At 57.8% G+C, this 18924-nt stretch overlaps 2 protein-coding genes across 7 annotated transcripts in view; both read left to right on the top strand.

Moving 5' to 3' along the window:
* Nucleotides 1-134: 134 nt before the first annotated feature.
* Nucleotides 135-15007, top strand: PRRG3 (proline rich and Gla domain 3). Of its 4 annotated transcripts, XM_087748745.1 has the most exons (5): nt 447-2625; nt 3423-3464; nt 7534-7694; nt 8234-8773; nt 14876-15007. In XM_087748745.1, the coding sequence occupies exons 2-4, from the start codon at nt 3458-3460 to the stop codon at nt 8768-8770; spliced, it is 705 nt and encodes a 234-aa protein (XP_087604871.1). In that variant the 5' UTR covers nt 447-2625; nt 3423-3457; the 3' UTR covers nt 8771-8773; nt 14876-15007. The 4 variants fall into 4 exon arrangements, with proteins under 4 accessions (XP_087604872.1, XP_087604871.1, XP_087604873.1 ...); XM_087748746.1 differs by lacking the exons at nt 447-2625; nt 14876-15007 and adding an exon at nt 135-176 and having other exon boundaries at nt 8234-10582; XM_087748747.1 differs by lacking the exon at nt 14876-15007 and having other exon boundaries at nt 449-946; nt 8234-10582.
* The window catches only part of LOC104015361 (mitochondrial fission factor homolog B), a 15827-nt gene continuing 7498 nt past the window's right edge, over nt 10596-18924 (top strand). For all 3 annotated transcript variants that reach the window (XM_087748743.1, XM_087748742.1, XM_009468091.2), the window contains exons 1-5: nt 10596-10903; nt 14876-15104; nt 15653-15819; nt 16604-16692; nt 17676-17837. In XM_087748743.1, the coding sequence (XP_087604869.1) occupies nt 10703-10903; nt 14876-15104; nt 15653-15819; nt 16604-16692; nt 17676-17837 (848 nt within the window). In that variant the 5' untranslated portion in view covers nt 10596-10702. The remainder of the gene's footprint in view (nt 10904-14875; nt 15105-15652; nt 15820-16603; nt 16693-17675; nt 17838-18924) is intronic.

Raw genomic sequence — 18924 nt, 5'->3', positions numbered from 1 at the left:
CTCGCTCGGCGTCTCTATTGCAGGCGCGGGCCGAGGAGGGCGGTGCGCGCCGGCTGCGGGCGGCTCTATTGGCCGGGGGGCGGGGCCGGGGCGGGAGGGGGCGGGGAGGGGGCGGGGCCTTTCCCTCCCCGTCGGCGGGCGGGAGCGGCTGCGGCGCGGCGCGAGGCGGCCATGAGGTACGGGCGGGGCGGCGCTGCCGGGAGCGTGGGGCGAGGGGACCGGAGCCCTGGGCAGGGCCGGGGGGCGGCAGGCGGGGTGCTGGGGCGGGGGGACAGGAGCTGTGGGGCCGGTTGTGGGGTGCTGGGGCGGGGGGGAAGGGGCTGGGGCCGAGGCCGGGGAAGCGGGAGCCGGGGGTCGCGGAGCTGGCGCGGGGAAGGGAGGAGCTGCGGGGGGGGTGGTGGTGTCGGTGGGGCAGGCGGACGTGGCAGCGGGGCAGGGGCTGTGGTGGCGGGGTTCCTCTGGGACCGGGAGGCCCCGCTCAGTTGCGCAAGTTCACGTTGGGGCTGATGGGGCAGGCGAGCTGGGGGGACCCTGCTGCGGGGCGGCACCAGAAGCTGAGGGCGGTGGAAGTGAGGTGGAGTTGGGTTTGGGGAAGGCAGGGCTGGTGTGGGCCGGGGGGGCCGGGGCCGGGGCCGGGGCGGAGGCTGGCCGGGGGCAGCGCGAGGACCGGCCGGGTGGGGTCGGATGGGACACGAAGGCTGTTTTGGGAGGACGAGGCATCCTGGCGCCCCACGGGGACCCCGCGGTCCCTGGCAAGCGGAGCCGGTGCAGCCTCTTCTCCTCGCTGTGGATCTTGGCACGGAAAACCCCAAATATTGCTAGGATCCTGCTGAGCGGCTGGCAGCCGCGGCTACGTGATGCCAGGAGAGCCGGCAGCCTCCCTGCGTGCCGTGGCACGTCACTGGCGTCTGCGGATCCCCCGACCCGTACCTGTGCCCCCAGCCTGGTGAGGAGGTGCCGCCTCCCAGCGTGCCCACCGTGCCCGCTCGAGGTCCGCGGGCGGCCGGCACCGCGCGCGCACCATATTTTACCAGCACGATTTCCTCCTTTGGCATCAGTGACGGGAGCGGGGGCGGAGATGGGGGGAGCCCGGGGGAGACACAAATGTGCGACTGCAGCATCCTCACTCTCACGGCTGCATCCCTCGCGCCTCCTCACGGTTGCCTTAGCAACCTCCTATCGATGGGGTATTTATAGCGGAGGCGAACGCGTGTTGGGAAGCTGGAGGGGGGGACCGGGACTGGGTGGGCGTCCGCTAGGTCAGGCTCTGGCTTTAGGCTTCTCGGCTGGAGTGGCTGTGCGGAGGCAGGAGGGATGCTGCTTGCCTTGGCATCAGCGTGTGCGGCGGTCCAGCTTTTCCTGCTCATCGGAGCTGGGGGAGGTCGTTAGGAATTTGCGCGTGGAAATAAAAATAAGCGTCTGGGATGCCTGCCCTTCTCCTAGGCATCACTCGTGCTTGTAGGCTTGCGTAGACCTGGCTTATTGTTGCACTGGAATAAACCATCTCTGAGCTCTGACACTGGGTGCATTGGCACAGATACTTGGAAAAAAGTTAAAGATAAAATCTTCCTGACACATTAAATGTGTTGCCTGATGTATGACGTGGGTTATGGAGCTGGGGGTCCTGACAAATCTAGTCTTGAATATCTATTTCTGCGTCTCTGTTCTCCTGTCCATCAAAGGGGGACAATGCCTGTAACAACGAGCGATACAGAGGTTTTGTGTGGAAACTGTGGCAAGTTTTCCATGCCGTGCATTCTTTTATCCTGTGGGTTTGGGTCTCTTCATAAAAACTGACGACAACAAAAGCGGCTCGGGTGGCCCCTGCTCAGAGCTGACGCAGCCTGTGGGGGAATGCACAGGTCCGGGGGCCTCTCGGCTGCTCTCCCATCCCGCAGGATGGCTCAGAGGAGCGGGGCTGGGTGCACGGTTTCTCGAGAAAAGGCCTGGTGCGAGCTGCGGGGCGTGGGAGGCGGCAGACCCCTCCTCTGTAATTCTGGTGCTCTGCTGCTTTCCCTCACTCCTGCCTAAACTCCAGCCTGAGGTTTGCAGTCTGAGTTTTGCAAACTGTTGGAAAAAAGCTGCTTTCTGCCTCTGGAGACAGCTCCAGGCTTGCTTGGCCTCTTGCCGCTTTTGGTGCAGGAACCTCAGAAACCACAGCAGACCTGATGTTGGCAGGGACAGGTGCTAGGTTTACTGAGAAGGTGGCTGTTGGTGAGGTCTGGTGTTGCCTGCTGTGGTGGTGTGCATCAGCCCTTCTGTGTGTCTGGATGCCTGCCTTTTACGTGAAATGAGAAATGCGTTTCTAGCCCTGCTGACTCCATGAACGGCTCTGTGCTGTCCCTGACCTCGCTTCAGCTGAGTGGATTCAAGTGCTTTTGAGATAACTGAATATCTGAAGTCCTGGACCTGAGATCAGCACGTGGTTTAGTTCCTGCTGTTTCTAACTGTATTTGCTCAATAAATCCCTGTAGGAGCTGGTTAGTCCTGTCCCCTCTGTCTCCTGACAGAGTTGTGGCTTTGCCACAGCAAGGTGTCACACAAGGCGAGAGGAAACGAGTTTGCCCAGGACAGTCTGATCGGTGGGGCATCGAGCACAGGGAGAAGATAAAGCGTGAAAAACAAGTGAGTGAAACTCCTCCTGTGAGCAGAGAGGGATATACTCTGCTTCTGTAGGACTTTGTTTCGCTCTTGTGGGGTTTCATTTAGTTTAGTTTTGCTTTTGAAGCACAAATGGTGTTTTTCTGGCTGGAAAGCTGTTGTCCTGGGTGTGCAGGGAGCACTGTCACTCTTGCTGCTGCCCTTAGCGTGGCCCAACAACCTTTAGGAGATGCATATCCTTTTCTTTCCTGCTGTGTAGTCAGCTTTATGGCAGTGGAGAAAACAGTATGGTCCTGTTTATCGCAGATTGTGGGTAGGAGTTGCAGAAGTGAGAACTGGCACGGCTGTGAAGTTGAGTTAAAACAGGATGACTGCTTTACCTGTATCCATCAATCCCTTGTGGAAGGGAAGAGCACCAGGCTGCGCCCAGCAGCTTCTGACGCGCAGGTCATCTTGTCTGCTGATGAGATATGGGGACTCTCCATCCAGTTCTTCCCTTCCTACTTTGCTTCTCTGCAGCCCCCTGAGCTTCTTGGGCAGGGCCCTGGCCCGGTGCAGCACAAGTATGGCAGAGACCTGCCCCAGGCTCTCAGAGAGCTGAGGGTGCCCTGAGCCCCTCCAGTCCCTTCAGCCGTGCGATGAGGGGGGAGGCAGCGTGAATCCTTGGCTCTCTGAAGAGGCACTACTTGGTTGGGAACTGTCGTGGGTTCCCCAGACAGCACCCTGCTTTCTGCATGAAAACCACCCTGGGTGATGGAGGTCTTGGGCTTCAGCGGGTGAAATTTAAGCTGTCAGTGACTCTTCTGTTTTCTTCCCTGCAGGTAGGCAGGAGCGCCTTGTAGCCGAGTGAGGCAGCATGGCAAGTAAGTGTTTCCCAGTCAAGATGGAGAGGTGGCAGTGGTCCTGGAGGAGAGAAGGGGGATGTTTGGCAGCCGCCTCTCAAGGAAGAGGTGCCTGAGCTTTTTGGGGGGTGTTACTCTGTGGGAAGTAGATGCCATTGGCTGTTATCGCTGGATGAGGTCTGAGGTCCGGCCTGACTTGCGCTTCTTTCTCCTCTGTGCAAGGTGGGAGTCGAGAGGAGGTGCTGAAGGGCTGACCTTTCCGGGAATCCCTGTATGCTGCAGCATTTCTTTATTTGTGTGATGCTTGCTGTGCAAGGCAGGCCTCCCTGAGGCTCTTTGGACTGACTGGCCCCTCTGCAGGGGTTGCTGGCCTGCGCTGATATCTCCTCGCAACGGTGCTCCTCATGGGCCATGACTGGCATCCCATGAGCTGCCCATCCTTGGGGCCATACTGCCTTGTAGCCTGTGTGGCTGCTGGCACTGGGGCTCTGTGTTCCTGGTGGATAGGCAGCTGCCTAACTCAACCCCACCGGGAGCTCGCTGCGTCTTGGCGTCTGAAGGAGTGCCTGGCAGATGGGGCTGCTCAGGGCCAGCGGCTAAAGCTGGGCTGAGACTGGCGAGGGTGCAGGGTGGAGGATGGCGTGTGGTCTGTAAAGAGCTGGACTCAACCCTCCCTCCTCGCTCTTCTGGGCAGCCTGCACGGAGGCTGCATGCAGCGATGTGATGGGAGCTCAAGAAGGATGGCAGTTATGAACGGGGAGATGTAGAGATCTGGCTGGGATCTCGGGATTTGCTCGGGGTGTCACCGGAGCCAGCTATGAAGGTGGAGGCAGTAGCCACGCTGGGCAGGAGGAGGACCCCAGGGATGACAGGTATGCCTTCTTTCATTATCTGTGCTGTGCTAGGTGGGGGAGGGAGCAGAGATCTTCAGGCAGTGTTTTTCAAAGGCAGTTTTAATCTTCTGTTAATGAGGAGGATACCCAGCTGGGTCCCTGCCTTCCTCCACTGCTGCCTTTTCTCCCTCCCAGAGCTCAGGTGCTGGCTCACCAGCACTTGCTTGTGGGAGGTGTCCCCTGTGGTGGCAGTGTCCCCCACCAAGCGGTCCCCATCGTGGTGACCCTGACGTGCAGGAGGGGGATGCGGTGGTCAGCATGTTCACCATCATGTGCTCTCCTTGGCTGTCCCTCTGCAGACACAGCTGCATGTCATTCTACAAAGCAGCAGCCCCGGGGGTGTCCCCACAAGCCGGGCAGCAGAGCTGTGGGGTAGCGGTGTGGCCAAGCCTGCCTGCCACCAGGGGCCAGCAGCACCTCAGGAAACTCAGCAGGGATGCAGTGAACGCAGCCCTCGCTCCTGCTCCCCCTGCCTAAAACTCTGATCTTTCCTGAGCACCGGTTCTCCAGCTGGTGTGGGGAGATGTGGAGAGGCACAAGGGGTCAATACTGAGGCTGCTGGGCCTTGGGAAGTCCCTCCTGCCCTGTGGTTTGGGGACACTGCCTGCTTAGCTGTCTGCTCTTCATGTCGGTTGGGGATCCAGGCTGGAGATGAGAGTTGGAAAAGGCTCTTGTTTCCTGAAGGCCGTTGGTTTTCCTGCTCTGGTCCCCAGGCACGTGGGAGCTCTTTGCACTTTCCATGTAAAAGAGGGGAGGGATCAGTGACTTAGTTTCTGCTCTTCTGCCATTTCTAGGTCCCTGAGGGAAATTGGATGTGGGGAGAGGCACACACCTCCATCGCAGCATGCTTTCGGTTGGGACATTGCTCGTGATACCTGCCTGCCTGTGTGTCTGTTTTTATTTCCCACCATAGTGGCCAGTTCAGCATGGCAAAGCAGGGTGACTGGTATCTGCAGGGATGGAAAACCCTGACAGCGAGATCTGCGGCCAAGCTTGTTGCTCCAAGGTGTGGTGAGGAAGTTGGAAAGAGGCTCAGATTGAAGTGCTGAGGAGGGGAGAGCTGATACCGCAGCCTGATCAAGGCGGGAGGCAGAGGAGGTGAGGCCAGACTTCTCCAGCAAAGGATGGGACATTTGTGGAATGGATGGTGTCTTTGTAAAATTTCATCTCATTCTGGAAAGGCTGAAGAAAAGGTCGGCCTGCCAACCTGCTCCCTCTCCAGCCAGGATAGCCCTCCTCAACTGTGAAAGCCAAGGCAAGCTGATCCCTGCCCTCCTGCAAGATGCCTTCTTCTGTGCCTCTTAAAAAATGCTTTTTTGGTTGTCCTTGTAAAAAAAAAAACAAAAAAACACAACAAAAAAAGGTTTGCATAATAAAGTTCATTCTGAGGGAAGGTCTCTGACTCACATCATTCATGCTGCTCTTCATTCACACCTCAGTGGTTCAGCGCTCTGCAAACTCTCTCACTGAAGCAAGCCATTAATAAATCACGGGGGGAAAATGCACCTACACAGCACAAAAAAAGCACAGTGCCTCCAAGCACAGGATGGTGTAGCACAGTAATAGTTGCTTATGCCATGATCTTGTCCCTGCCTTGATATTTACAAATACTCTCACAAATACCTTGCTGTGTTGTTTTAGGAGCAGGATACATGGAAGGTAAAGCAGAAGGAAACGTGCCCGTCTCTCTTGTAAAAGGCTCCTAATGAAAGAAGTTGGTAGCTTTTCACTGACTGTTACGTTTGATCTTCACCAAGCTCCTTATTGAAGGAGTATTTCTGTGTTACAGCCAAGCTGCTCTAATGGGAGACTCCGGCTGTCCCCTCGCCTCCTTGTCCTGCATCTGTTGATGTTGCTGCAGTGTGAGTTGGTTCACCTGGTTGATCCAACGGAAGACTGAGCCTGAGGGTGAAGGAGGTAAATAGATTTCTGTGGATCAGCCAGCTGAACCGATTCATCTTCCTCAAGGGGAGCAGCATGATTATGTGGCTTGGTGGGAAGAGATGGTGTCAGCCTACAGCGGAGTATGTTGAGCTGCATTATGGAGACACTCGCTTATGAAATGCTGCATGGGACGTTTGGATCCTGGAAGGGTCGTGGTTTGTGTGGAGTTTCTCCTTTCTGGGCAACAGCTTGTTTGCTCCTCCTGTGCTGCTGCAGGTCCTGGTAGGTACCTGCTCCCTGCACCCCATGGAGGTCTCCCTCCTGCAGAATATGGGGGGAGAGGCTTTGAAAGGGCTGTGTCTCTTGCAGGCAGGAAGGTGCTGTTCCTGCTCAGTCTGGCTTCCTGACTGGATGCTCTGTGGGAAGATCTGATGTGGCGAACAGAGAGTCTCCCAGGCTTTGGGAGCAGAGGAAGGTTTGTGAGGCCTCTGCACCAAAATGCAGTAGGGATGAGAATACAATGCCATCTGAGGAGAGGTTGCTCTGGTCCCTTTCAGTATCTGACTCGTGACCCCCTGTGCTGTCCCTGTGTGTTGGGGATGTTTGCCCTTGGGCCTGGGAGAAGACACAGTGGTTTCTCTGGGACCTGAACAGAGTCCCTGAAGCCACCTGAGTTTGCATGACCCCACAGCAGCTGGCAGCTGGGACAGCGGCTCCCAGCAGGCTGTCTGCTCTCCTCCTCGAGGGCTGTGGAGGTGTGAAGAAACAGAGGAGGCTCTGGGGTGATGGACGGGGGACTGCGGAATGATGCACAATGCATTATGTGTTGTGAGTCTGTCTTGGTGCTGGCCCAATGTCTTGGCAGAGAGGCCTGGCTCTGCGTCCCAGCCCTGTGGGGTCTTGCTCACCCGGTGGGATCTCCCTTGACCTGCAGCAAAGGGGCAGCAAGGTGAAATCCCATTAAGGACAGGAGGTTGAAAATAAGTATTTTCTGAGCCTTCTGTCTCTTCTTCAGCTGCCCTGTGTGGTCTGCAGCTGCCGCTTCCCATGTCTCTAGCACCTCAGCCCTGCTGGAAGGATGCTCCTGGTGCTGTATGTCTCTGGGCAGACCCCAAGAGCCGTGCGCCCCTCTGGGTGTGCTCTCGCTCAATGGGCACTCCGCTGTGCTAACTGAATTGTAGCCCTGGGCTTTTGGTGTTTGGGATGCCTGTATCACCAAAATCCTGTGGGCAGCCTGGTGGGAAAGCCTGGCTGGGCAGAGGCCAAGTGTGGGGTTCTCCCTGCTCAGCGTGTCTCTGCCTTGTGTGTTGCAGTGTTCTTGGGAGCCAGGAATGCCCACTCGGTCCTGAAGCGCTTTCCCCGAGCCAACGGCTTCCTGGAGGAGATCCGGCAGGGCACCATCGAGCGGGAGTGCATTGAGGAGGTCTGCAGCTATGAGGAGGTCAAGGAAGTGTTCGAGAACAAGGAGAAGACGGTGCGTTTGTCCTGCCCTGCTCCCCAGTGGATATGTGAGGGCTTACACCTTAGCAAGCTGGGGGCAGAGAAGGAAAGCACAGGGGGAACAGCCTTTCCTGTTCCCTTTGTCCTCTTCTGTCTGCAGGCAGCATGCTGTGGCCTTGCTTTCCAGTGTGACTTCCCTTTCCCAGGCAATGCCCTCACCTTGGTATTGCCAGGACACCCTGCCCACAGCTACAGGTCAAGCTGGCACTCCCATGGCATGTGTGGGAAATTTGGGCTGTTGTCCCTGACTCTCCAGGCTCTGGTTGGTGTTAGCCAATTTTTTCGCTGCTTGGTGTGGGGGCTGTTGGCCGCTGGTGAGGGATGTTCCCATGATCTTTTGTGTTGGTTCCCACAGCACCTCAGATGCTGGCAGCCCTGGTGAGAGTGGTGGGGGATGGCCAAAAAACTGCCTCTTTTGTGGGCCTAGGGAGGGCAGTGATTATTGCTGGTGGTGGTCAGGGGGTGCTTGTCCCACCTGCAGCACATGATGTTGCTTCTCTGTTCCTGCCACAGATGGAGTTTTGGAAGGGCTACACCAACTCTGTCTACTCTGTCAAGGACCCCGGGCACAGCACAGAGCGCTCAGACGCTATGTACGTGGTGGTGCCCCTCTTGGGAGTGGCTCTTCTGATAGTCATCGCCCTCTTCATCATCTGGAGGTGCCAGCTTCAGAAGGCCACCCGCCACCGCCCTTCCTATGCCCAGAACCGTTACCTGGCCAGCCGAACGGGACGCAGCCTCCCCAGGGTCATGGTGTACCGGGAGCGGTCGCAAAGCCAAGGGGAAACCCAGTATCAGCGAGAAGCGAGCAACCGGGTGGCTGGAGATGGCAGAGCTGGGGGCACCCCCCAGCAAGACGGCACCCTTTACCCACCAGAGCATTCGGTCTCAGTCCTCTCCAGACTGTCCAGTGCCACCCCTCCGCCTTCCTATGAGGAGGTGACCGGCCACCCGGAGAGCAGCAGTGGCGAAGAGACCAGTGTCTCCTACAACGACCCGCCACCCAAGTATGAAGAGATTGTGGCTACTGCCCCTGCCACGGGCAAATAGCAGGTCTGCCTCCCTCCTGCCTCTTCACACGCTCACGCTCACTCACCCACCCTCCCTTTGCCACACCCAGGACCCCCTTCAGGTGCCAGTCGGCACCCCGTCTTGCCTGTACAAGCTGGTGCCATCACACAATAGCCTTACCCTCTAACCAAAAACGGCTGTCCCCAAGTGGGGTGAGGCTGGGCTGCGGGGATGGCTCTGGAGCCAGCCAGCCGTCTCCTGCCCCTCACTCCCCGCTCACGTAAGTGCTGTAGCAGCCGGAGCAGAGCGGCAGCTTGTTCCTGGCTCAAAGCGGGGGTCTCCCCATGGTGCATTTGATTTCCTCACTTCCCCCTCGAATGGGCATAACATTTCCCATGATTAAAACAGCCTTGCTGCCTCCCTGGGGTGCTGCTCAGCCTTACCCCATGTCCTCACCGGGCCCTTTTTGCTGCTCGGGGCTCTGATTAGGAGTTGGGGATGCAGAAGGGGTGCGGCAAATTTCTGTCCATCCACACAGTCGGTGTCCACGCTCTGTGCTGGGGGAGAAAGTGCTTCCCTTGTGTGGATGTGCTGCCAGGTGGGAGTGGGGAGCCTGGTCCACCCTGCGGTGCCTGTAGTGATATTCGCTGTCCAGAGATCAGGGAGAAGCAATCAGGGAGGTGCTTTCTGATCTCCTAGATCACTTTGGAAAGGGAGAAATGCTCATGGTGGTCTTGTGCGTGAGGTAAGTGACTTTGGAGTAGCAGGCCCTTTTCCTGATGCTCTCCGCTTTCCCCCTGTGGGGTGCCGGGCAGCTGGAGCTCTGGCTGTGGCAGAGCTGGCCAGTGGGGTCATCTCTGACCTTGAGCCAAAGGTGGTCCCATGGCTTTAAGCGGTGGGGATGCTGCTCTTTCCTGGAGCATGGCCTGGCTGGTGTCTGCCCCAGAGGTGGGATGCTAGCACAGGGAGCCTGCAGATGGGCCAAACCTCCCCTCTCCCTACCCCAAACCTTTCCATCCTTCCTGGCCCCTCTCTTTGGGGCTCTTTGTCCTCCAGAGCAGATAAAGGGGAATGCGAGACCCCACTCTCCTCCAGGCCCCTCTGGTGGGCAGAGCGCTTGGTGGCCACGGTCATGGCATGGGGGTCTGCTGACAGAGGTGGCTGCAGAGTGGAGAGCTGACTGATCGTGCCGCCACCCGGTGATGCCAGTGGGTCAGGAGTAGGGCCAAACCCTGTTGCGCCTGACCACCGGGTGGCTGTGGTGCCAGGGCAGGGCAGAGCCAGGTGCTTTGCTGTGGGACCTCTTTTCCTGGGCAGCTGCTTTTGGGGTCCAAGCAACAGAGCTGTCCTTTCCCAGTCATGTCTGATGGGTTAAAAAGGGGGTTGTGCTCACCAGCTCCCCAGGAGTAGCCCAGAAACTCCCAGCACTGCCACCCCTCGGTGTTCACCCCAGCACCAGTCTCTCCACCAGCACCGAAGGCTATTGTACATCCACCGGCTGCCTGCACCCCCTCGGTCCCAGCAATGCTCTCACAGCAGGTGCCCTCAGCGCAGAGCTGAGGCTCGCCCAGTGTGGCCGTTCCCGGGGCAGGACGTGGGGTTTGCAGCTGCTGGCACCTTGTCTGTCCCCTCCCAGGCCTTTACTTTGCCTTTTGGCCTTAGCAAATCGGGGTTAAGGAAGACCCGACAGCAAGTGTCAGGGTCAGAGCCTGGAAAAGACGGGAGGGAGACAGAAGGGTGCTCTGCCTCCTCTGTCTTTGATGCTCGGTCATTATCCCTGCAGTTTGTATTCTGTAAAACTAGGTATATTTCTGTGCAAAAAAAGGTATTTATTAAAAAACCCTCACTGTCTGAGTGGCACAGGGTGGCTTTTTCCCGCAGGGGGGATGTCTCACTGGGCACAGCCGGATTTCCATCTGGTGGGGATGCTGGGACTCAGCTCTGTGGGGCAATGGGGGCAGCTGTGGGACGATGGCACCAATACCCCCTGCCCCGGGCACGGCTGCAGCACGGTCCCCGGTGAGGAGGGGACCATCTCTGGAGATCGGGTGTGTGCTGCTGCGGGGCTGGGATCGAACCCCACGCATCCAACGGGAGCCTCTGACTTCCCTGGGCAATGTGGTGCAACTCTCGGTGAGAGCTGGAGGGCGTCCCGTGAGCCCTGACCCCACGGTAGGTGAAGTGGGGGGGGATTTCCTAAGGTCTTTGAGGGGATTTAGGTGCACAAGTTGTCTTGCCGTTCCTCTGTGTGCTCCTAAACCTCTTAGATAATCCCCTTTAAATAGCAAGACTAGGGCAGCGTGGGATTTATTTTAAGCCCTTTCAAAACCAGATTTTACAGTCAGGTCTTGGACTCTGTCCCCATTCAGAAGTGTTTAAAACTGTCGTTCATCCCAAACGGATCATTTTATCGCTGCGGACTCTGCTGCGAGGCAGGGGAGATTAGCTCTGGCACAGCTCGGTGCTTGGATGGGCGCCGTCCCCGCTTCTGCCCGGGCTCCCACGCCAGCATGGGGACGTGCCGTGGCTGGGACTGCCACGGGCAGTGGCGTTGGGGTGCCAAGAGGAGACGGGCTGAGACCTCACCTTGGAGTGGGGGCTGGTTTGCCTGCAAACATCCCTGGGCTGCCTGTGCGTGGGGACGGGGGCCCGGTGAAGCTGCCGGGTTTGCTTCTGTCCCCGGGTGTTGCCCCTGGCGAGAGCAACCCTTTCGCTCCGGCAAACCTCTGACCTTCGCGGTCAGTGCTGGGAGAGGCCGACCTGCGGGCGGGGCCCGGGGGATGCCCGACGAGTCGCAGCCCGTCCCCTGCCCCGGCTGCGGCTTTAAGCGGGGCGGGCGGGCCGTCGGGAGGGCGGGCTGCCCCGGCCCCGGCTGGCAGCGGGCGCGGCTGTTTACAGTTCCGAAAGTTGCCTTGGACTGCAAAAAAAAAAAGTAAGTGGCCGCCGCACTGGCCCCCTTTGCCAGCCGCAAAGCCGGCGGGTGCCGGAGCCGGGGGGGGCAGGGGCGCTGCGGGCAGCCCCAGCGCCGGCGGGGGAGCGCCTCCGGCAGCGAGAGGCGCTGGGGCGGCCCGGGGGGCGGGAGCCCTCCGCGCCCGCAGCCGCCCCCAGCCCCGCTGCCGGCCCGCCTCCGCGCCTGCCCGCCTCCCTCCCCGCCGCGGGTGGCCGGCTCCTCTCACGCGTGTCCCGTGGCCGGCGTGGCTCAGCCCCGCCGCGGTGGTGGGAGCCGGGGCGCTGGGCCTGGGGCCCCGAGCCCTTCGCTCCGCAGCGCATCCCTCAGCGGAGGCGGGCGGCGGAGGGGCCGCCCCGGCCCTGCGGGGCCGGCTGCGGCTGGGCTGTGGCAAGGGTGACAAAACCCCTTCCCCTCCCTGTTAGCCCCTCTCTGCCGTGACAAGGGACAGCCCCAAGCTGAAGGGCAGCGCTGCGAGCGAGGTCAGCTCCTCCAGCAGAGGGCTGCTCACCCCAGCACCCCATCCTGAGAGCACCCCATCCTGGTGCCCTCGCCTGCCTTGTATGGAGCGTCCTGGGCTGGGGAGGGACGGAGAGAGGGAGGTTGTGGGGTTTCCCTCCCCAGGGCAGGTTTTCCCGGCTTGCAGGACTTAAACCTACTCACAGGCTTAGTGAGCCGGAAATTTCCAGTTGCTGCAAATGCAAGAAGTGCCAAAGCAGAGGCTGAGAAGCAGTCGTCTTCTGCCGGTGAAGGGGGGTTGCTTGGCAATAGCTTTTGCCCTAAAGAAAGTTAAAGGAGGAAATCCAGCCGCTTAAGCATTTTGTTGTTATGGGTTTTGACAGCTGATTTTTTTTTTTCTTTTCTTAATAGCTTAGTCTCTCAGAGCCTGCTTCTCACTCCCCTCCCATCCCTCTGCTCTTTGGGAGCTGCAGCAGTTTCACAGGTGATTAGAAAATGAACCGATCTGCCCTCTCCAGATTTATTGTTATTAATATATGCTGGTTTCCCAGAGAGCAGGCTGAGAAACCGACACAGGGCATTTGCTCCTCTAAACCACCAGAAATGTGAAGGAGAAACCTGCTGGTCTCCATGGTTGTGGACCGTGGGGCTGGATATCTGGTGCAGGTTTCTCCTGTGGGTCTGACACTGCTTTGGGACCATCCCAGGACTTATTGCCCTGCTCCTGAGTGGGGGGGTTCCTGCAAAAATCCGCTGTCTTTGAGGTTTTGGGGAGAAGCAGGGTGCATGTGTGTTGTGACACCCATGGGCTGGTGTCACCCATGCCAGTGTTGGGTCCGGGCAGGGTGGTGTAGAAGGTGTGGGGCAGCTGTGCCCCCGCACACTGCGTCCCCGGCAGCGCCTCTGGGGCAGGCCCGGTTGCAGAGACGGGATCTTGTCTCTGTGCAGCTGGAAGCAGGAAATTGCTGCAGCTGATGCTGGGCAAATTTCTGTCTCTTTAATTAAAAGGTTTTTAATGACAGAGGAGGAGAGAGCAGCACAAGGCAAGTGATCACTGGAAGTGCTGGTTATTGCAGTCGTGGAGCCGGTTCTGCCGCCCTCATGTACCTGGAGTTACAGGGCCCAGCTGCTGCAGGGGACGGGATCCGTGGCCTGGGAGCCACGTCTTCCACGGTCCTTTGGGCTTCGGGAGATGGTGCTGTTCCCCAGGGATTTGCCTCTGCTCCTCTCCCCTGGGTGATATCACAGAGGGTGGCAGGGGGCTGGGGCAGGGGAGGGTGTCTCAAGTGCCCTGAGAAGCAGCAGCGAGAGTGGCGGTGGGCAGCCCCGGCTGCTGCTGGCTGGGAGCAGCCTGATGGGCTGGAAATGCAGCGTCAGACCCGGCTGCTAAATATAGTCCCCGGAGGTGATCAAAGAAGGCAGGGCCCCTGCACGCTCGTGCTTGCTCGCCTCCTCCTGTTTCCCCTCCTTGAGCTTTGAAGAGGAAAACCTCTCCTTCCCCCCGCTGTTTGGACTGTGCTGGAGGAGGCGACCCCTCTTGTGGTGGAGGTTTTAACTGGGAAGCAAAGGGGGACCTTTTTGGCCATGACGAGCTCAAAGGGCGCCAGCAAGGAGGGTGCGTGTGGGATGTCTGGGATGCCGGGGCAGCGCTGAGGTCCAGCTGGGGTCTGCCAGCCTCGGCAGCCCTCGCTTTTCTCCTCAGCTGCAGCTTTTTGAGAAAGAATAAAAAGTACATGTGCTGGGAGCCAGGAAGGTGATTTTGGGGTTCCTCTCCCAAAATGTGTGTTGATTGCCCTCTGCTCGCATAGCTTAGTGAAAGTGTTGGGACATTGTGGCCCCAGAGCACTTCGCAAAGCCCTGGGACTGGGCAAAGGAGAAACTGAGGCACGGGGCAGTTGTGCATCCTGAGCAGCTGCAAAGCCCCAGTTAGTGTCCATGTCCCATGTCCTGCTCCTGCTGTCAGCTGCCCCCAGGAGCAGTGAGAGCTGGGGACTGTGTCCCTCCTTGGTGCCGGTCCCCTCCTGGGAGAGAGCCACACTGGTGCTGGCCTGGGGGAGCTGATGTGTGCTTCTCCTTCCCCGCTGGAAGGACGGTTCAGCATCTGGCAGCTCTGCTCAGGGCAAAGTCCAGCTTGTTCAGCTTGGTGTGGGTCACTCGAGGAGATGGGTGCTGGATCGGGTGGAGAATGGAGTATGGCCCTGGGGGATACTGCAGCGAAAGTGTGTGCAGAGAAGGAGTTTAGTGCTCAGTTTTTCCTGTGGTAACCTGGAATCTTATCGCTAAAACGTGTTTTGTTTTTAGAAAACCTCATTTTTCCTTGAAGGTTTTTGAACACAAAAATGTGCTTCCAGCCCTCCAAATAACTTTGCTCCTGGGGTATACTGAACTGCTGTTCTCCCACAGGTGTGCTGAACCCTTGCCCTCTCCTTGCTATCAATGAGGCAATAGGTGCGAAGCTCATGCTTTGCTCCCAGGACGTGTAGGAGTTTTCTCCTTTCTCACCCTGCCGGGCAGGAGTTCCCAGCTGCAGTGGCCCCTCTCCCTTGCCCCCGCCAGCTGGGCTTCGTGGGACACCCCGTTCTCTGGGACAACTCCAACGGCACCTGCCTTTTGGGTTGTTTCTGCCTGTATTTTAGCTGTTTTATAGCACATGTGTTGTCCCTGTGGAGGTGCCAGTTTGGAAGAGCTGCTTGCTACCACTTCCGCTCAGCTTTCTTTTCATTTGTGTGAAACCCCAGGGTGCTCAAGCAATCTGCGGGAAATCAAAAAAGATGTGGCCGTTTTGGGGATTGGACCTGAACCGAGTCCGCTGTGACCTGCTCTTCACAGAAGCCATCAATCAAAGGATGCAGGTTCCCAACAGGCTGAAGGTAGCAGATAGCTTCAGCCCGGTGGATGAGGAGCCAGTGACAGAGGATGTCCCTCCTTCCTTTCGGATGCACATCCCTGATAGGATTTCTCTTGCAGGTAATGTCCTAGGTTGTCTTTTGGGGTGGCTAAAAGTTGGTGGGGCTCTAAAACATCCTAGGGAGTAGGATCCCTTTATAAAGTCCCCAGTGGTTTGCTTTTCAAGAGGAGGGGACAGGGTCAGATGTTGTAGTCAGCTTTCTTCTGGAAGGTAGGATGGTGGAGAGATGCTTGGGGAGAGGTGGGCAAAGGTGACCAACGGAAGGCAGGAGGGGTCTTAGTTCCAGAAGGTGAGGAGCAAAATGTGGAGACATCTCCCTGCATATCTCTTACAGTTCCCTCTTGGCCTTTGGTAGGCTCCCTGCTTTGAGATGCAGAGACATGTAGCCCTGTGTCTCTGAAAAACAGCTCCCAAACCTCACTTTCCTGGAGCAGTGTGTCTGGGCCTCTCCGGGCTGTCCTGCTGCTCACACCCGCAGGACGTGTTTTTTGATGTACGTCTGGTAACACTAGACACAGGGCTGGCTTTCCTACATGGTGAATCTCTCTTCTCTCCTGTCCTGGGCGCATTCAGGTTGGTTTAATTCTTCCCTCTCTCCTTTCTGTAGAAATATCAGATGCCAGTTTGAGGCCCATCCTGCTGAACCAGCAAAGGAAGGTCCCCTCTGTTGTAGTGCCCATGTCCCCGGACTCCTCTGCGCAGCCCACCCGCCTCGGGGAGCTCCCTTTTCTGCACGTAGCCAGCAGACCAAGCTCCCAGAAACGCAAACGATCGGTACTGTACTAAGAGCGAATGGGGTTGTCTGTGGTGGGAAGGGGGAGCAATCCCAATGTTGGGTTTCTCCAGAGGTCTGTTATCAGCCCAAGCCAGAATTCATCTTCCAGAGTGCTACCTCCTCCTAGGAGGTCCTAGGAATCCTAGAAGCAAGGGTGTAGGGGTGGTGGGATCTCTTTCTGTCCCATAACGAGTACACACCTGTGTGCTAGGACATTGGTTTGGCCAGATATCCTACCGCATTTTGTTATAGGCTGAGGTAGGTGCAGTTCCCCCACAACCTCCTTCTGCTACTTTTGAAGTCCCTTTTCAACCACTGTTTCTCCTGGAGGAAGTATGAGATGGAGCTGTTTCATCATTGCAGCGTAAAGGGTTCTAGTGTCAGAGCTGAAAGCAGATTTTAACCTTGTGTGAAACTAATTCAAAGAGAGGCCCCTGACATGGGCAGGCAAAAGCTTGGTTTGCCTGCTGATCTGCCTTCTCAAGTGCTTTCACCTCCCTGAGATTCAAGAGCTGTTCCCAGATGCATTAGGTTCAGGATTTTTGATCCGAATGGAGATCAGATCAGTGGGCTCCTTGCTGGTGACCCTTGCTCTGCTCTGAGCATGTCTCCCTGCCCGCTCCAGCATCAGCTCACCACGTTTGGGGCTCATGTAACGCTCCCACCACCGAGTGCGTTCCCTGTGCTGATGGGCTCCTGGCCCTGCAGACCACGCAGGCCATGGGGCTGGACTCGCCCCGTGCAGGGTCTCTGCGCTAATGCGGTTGTGTTTGATGCCAACAGGGCCATCACAGCAGCAGGTCGCGGCGGGAGAGGACTCCAAGTGACTGTGCCCAGCTGGTCTTGCCCAGCCCGAGCCAGCACCATGAGCGGTGAGCACAAACCCAGAGCCATCTGGGGTGGGTGGGGATCAGCATCTCCTGTTGTCTGTGCTGCTTTGATGCTCTCTGGTGTCGGTGCCCCGAGGTGGGGGGGTATCTAGATCAGGGCAAGGCAGTGCCTGGTAAGTCCTACTCTCGCACGAGAGGAACATGGCTTCTGATGTCAGAGGGGTTTGTGCCAGGCAGTGTGGAAGGCAGCAGTGTTGGTCCCCAGCGTGATGAGGTCTCTGCTGAGATGCATGCGGGAGAGCACGTCCCCTCTTGCAGCAGGCTGGGAGTGCTGTCCAGCCTTGCCTGGCCATTGGGCCAGGAGGACCTCGCTGCCCGCTCTGGCTTGTCCCAGTCTCTCTGGCTCTCATCTTCCTCTCGGTGCTTTGCAACATGCTCTCCTGCTCCACCACCAGCATGGCAGAGTGCTGGGGACTATGGGCAGGTGACCACTGGCCAACAAGGCACCAGGGCTTAACCTGTTTCTACAAGGGTTGTTGAAACTTGGAGTGCCTTGCAGACAGGGTGGGCTAAGAGCACACTTGTTTTTCAGCTCTTTGAGTGTCACTTGTGAGCAGTAGCATGGTGATAGTGATCCTCTGCTCACGGCCTTGGGCTCCGGAGTCTCTCCAGTGGAGAAATTGTCTCTAACTTAATCCCAGAGCAGAGCCACCTTTCCCCCTAGAAGTCCAGGGTTGTCCTGGGTGGCAGGAGAGCTGCCTTCTGCAACCCCTGGGAGAGCAGCTGGTGAAGGTCTGGTTATCACACAGCCATGCTTGGCTTTGGAGGAGTCAGGCAACTGCCTCTGAGCCTGGAGGCTGCTGGAGGGGGCTCTCCCACCTGGTGATGTGGGGGTCTGGGTGCTGATGGCATTGCCCAGAGATGTTTGGAGCTGCTGAAGGGATGAAGGGCACTGCCAAACGCCAGGCTGTGCCCGTGCTGTACGAAGCCAGGAAATAACAGGCGTGATTCTGTGCGCACCCCAGGCCAGACGCGTGCCCCTTGCCCATGCGCAGTGCCCCGCTCCCCCTCCTTGCGGAGACGGGCAGGATCTACTCCATGCAGAACATCTTCCAGACCATGTACCTCTTGGGCCAGGTGCTCTTCCACCGTCTCCAGAACTCTCTGCAAGACCCAGTGCAATCCAGGTGACTTTGGCTCATCTTGAGCCACCTCCCTGTCACTCTGCAAGGACTTGCCTTTGCCTCGCTAAGGCATGAGCATGGCGCAGCCTGCACGGCTGCCCCAGACTCTCCTCCTCGCCTGTCCTGTCCGCCAGCTCCGGGTGCCTCGCCCAGGAGCACCGGGTGCAGCCAGCCTGGGTGCAGCCTGCTAACCCAGCCCAGCTTGTGTCTCCTGCTTAGCTTAACACCGGTCCCCCAGACACCCTGAGTGATTGAATGCCACCTGTGACATTGCTGGGATTTTAGCTGCCCTTTACTGCTAAACAAGTGCTAATTTTTCTGCATGCCTTGATATCTTGATGGAGAGAAATGTGTGAAGGGAATCAAAATCCAGAACAGATGGCCTGACCCAGGTCCTGTCCCCGAGACACCCTCCCTCCCAACACCCTTGGCTGTATCTTGGTCACTCTTAATTAACCTTTTCCACGAACTGGCTGCACCAAGTTACTCATCCCATAGCCAATGCCTCTGGCCAGGGTACAGTATGCCTGCGTGCTCACTGGAGCAGTTGTGCAATGACCTCAATCTCTCCAGATGTGCTGGAGCAACTGTCTCCACCACACTCTTTATCTCTGCAAGCGCGGTAAATTTAATGTGTTCAAAGACATCACTGCAGCCTTAAGGTGTCTCCACTGCTCTAAGGCTGCTGAGCACCCGGAGGAACATCTAAATACTTCTAATTCTCCTTGAGCAAAGCCTCCAGGCAGAAAGGGAGGAGAGTGAGCATCCATCATCGGTGCCATCAGTGGCACATCCTGCCTTCCCTCCCTAGCTGGTGTGGAGGTGCAGGGAGAAGAGCTGGCTTCTGCCTGTGGACAATGCCAAGTGATGTCCCTGCTTTTAACCACAGTTGACTGATGGTCTTCACGTTGCTTATTTTTTTTTTAACAAAGTCTGAGCATGCCAACAGATCTGGTTAGTGGCTACGTAAGACCTTCTCCCTCCTCCCGTCAGCAGTAGAGGAGGTTTAGGCCATGGTACTATGAGAGGTGGTAGCTTGCAGAGCTGCTGTAATGCAGTGGGGGGAGTCCCAGGCCTCTCCCCAGGTCTC

This window comes from Nipponia nippon, unplaced genomic scaffold, assembly GCF_047370975.1.
Source record: "Nipponia nippon isolate SJK-2023a ecotype South Korea unplaced genomic scaffold, ASM4737097v1 scaffold_12, whole genome shotgun sequence".
Taxonomy (NCBI): domain Eukaryota; kingdom Metazoa; phylum Chordata; class Aves; order Pelecaniformes; family Threskiornithidae; genus Nipponia; species Nipponia nippon.
Note: the sequence above shows the minus strand (reverse complement) of the source record. Positions and strands in the feature narration are given on the sequence as shown.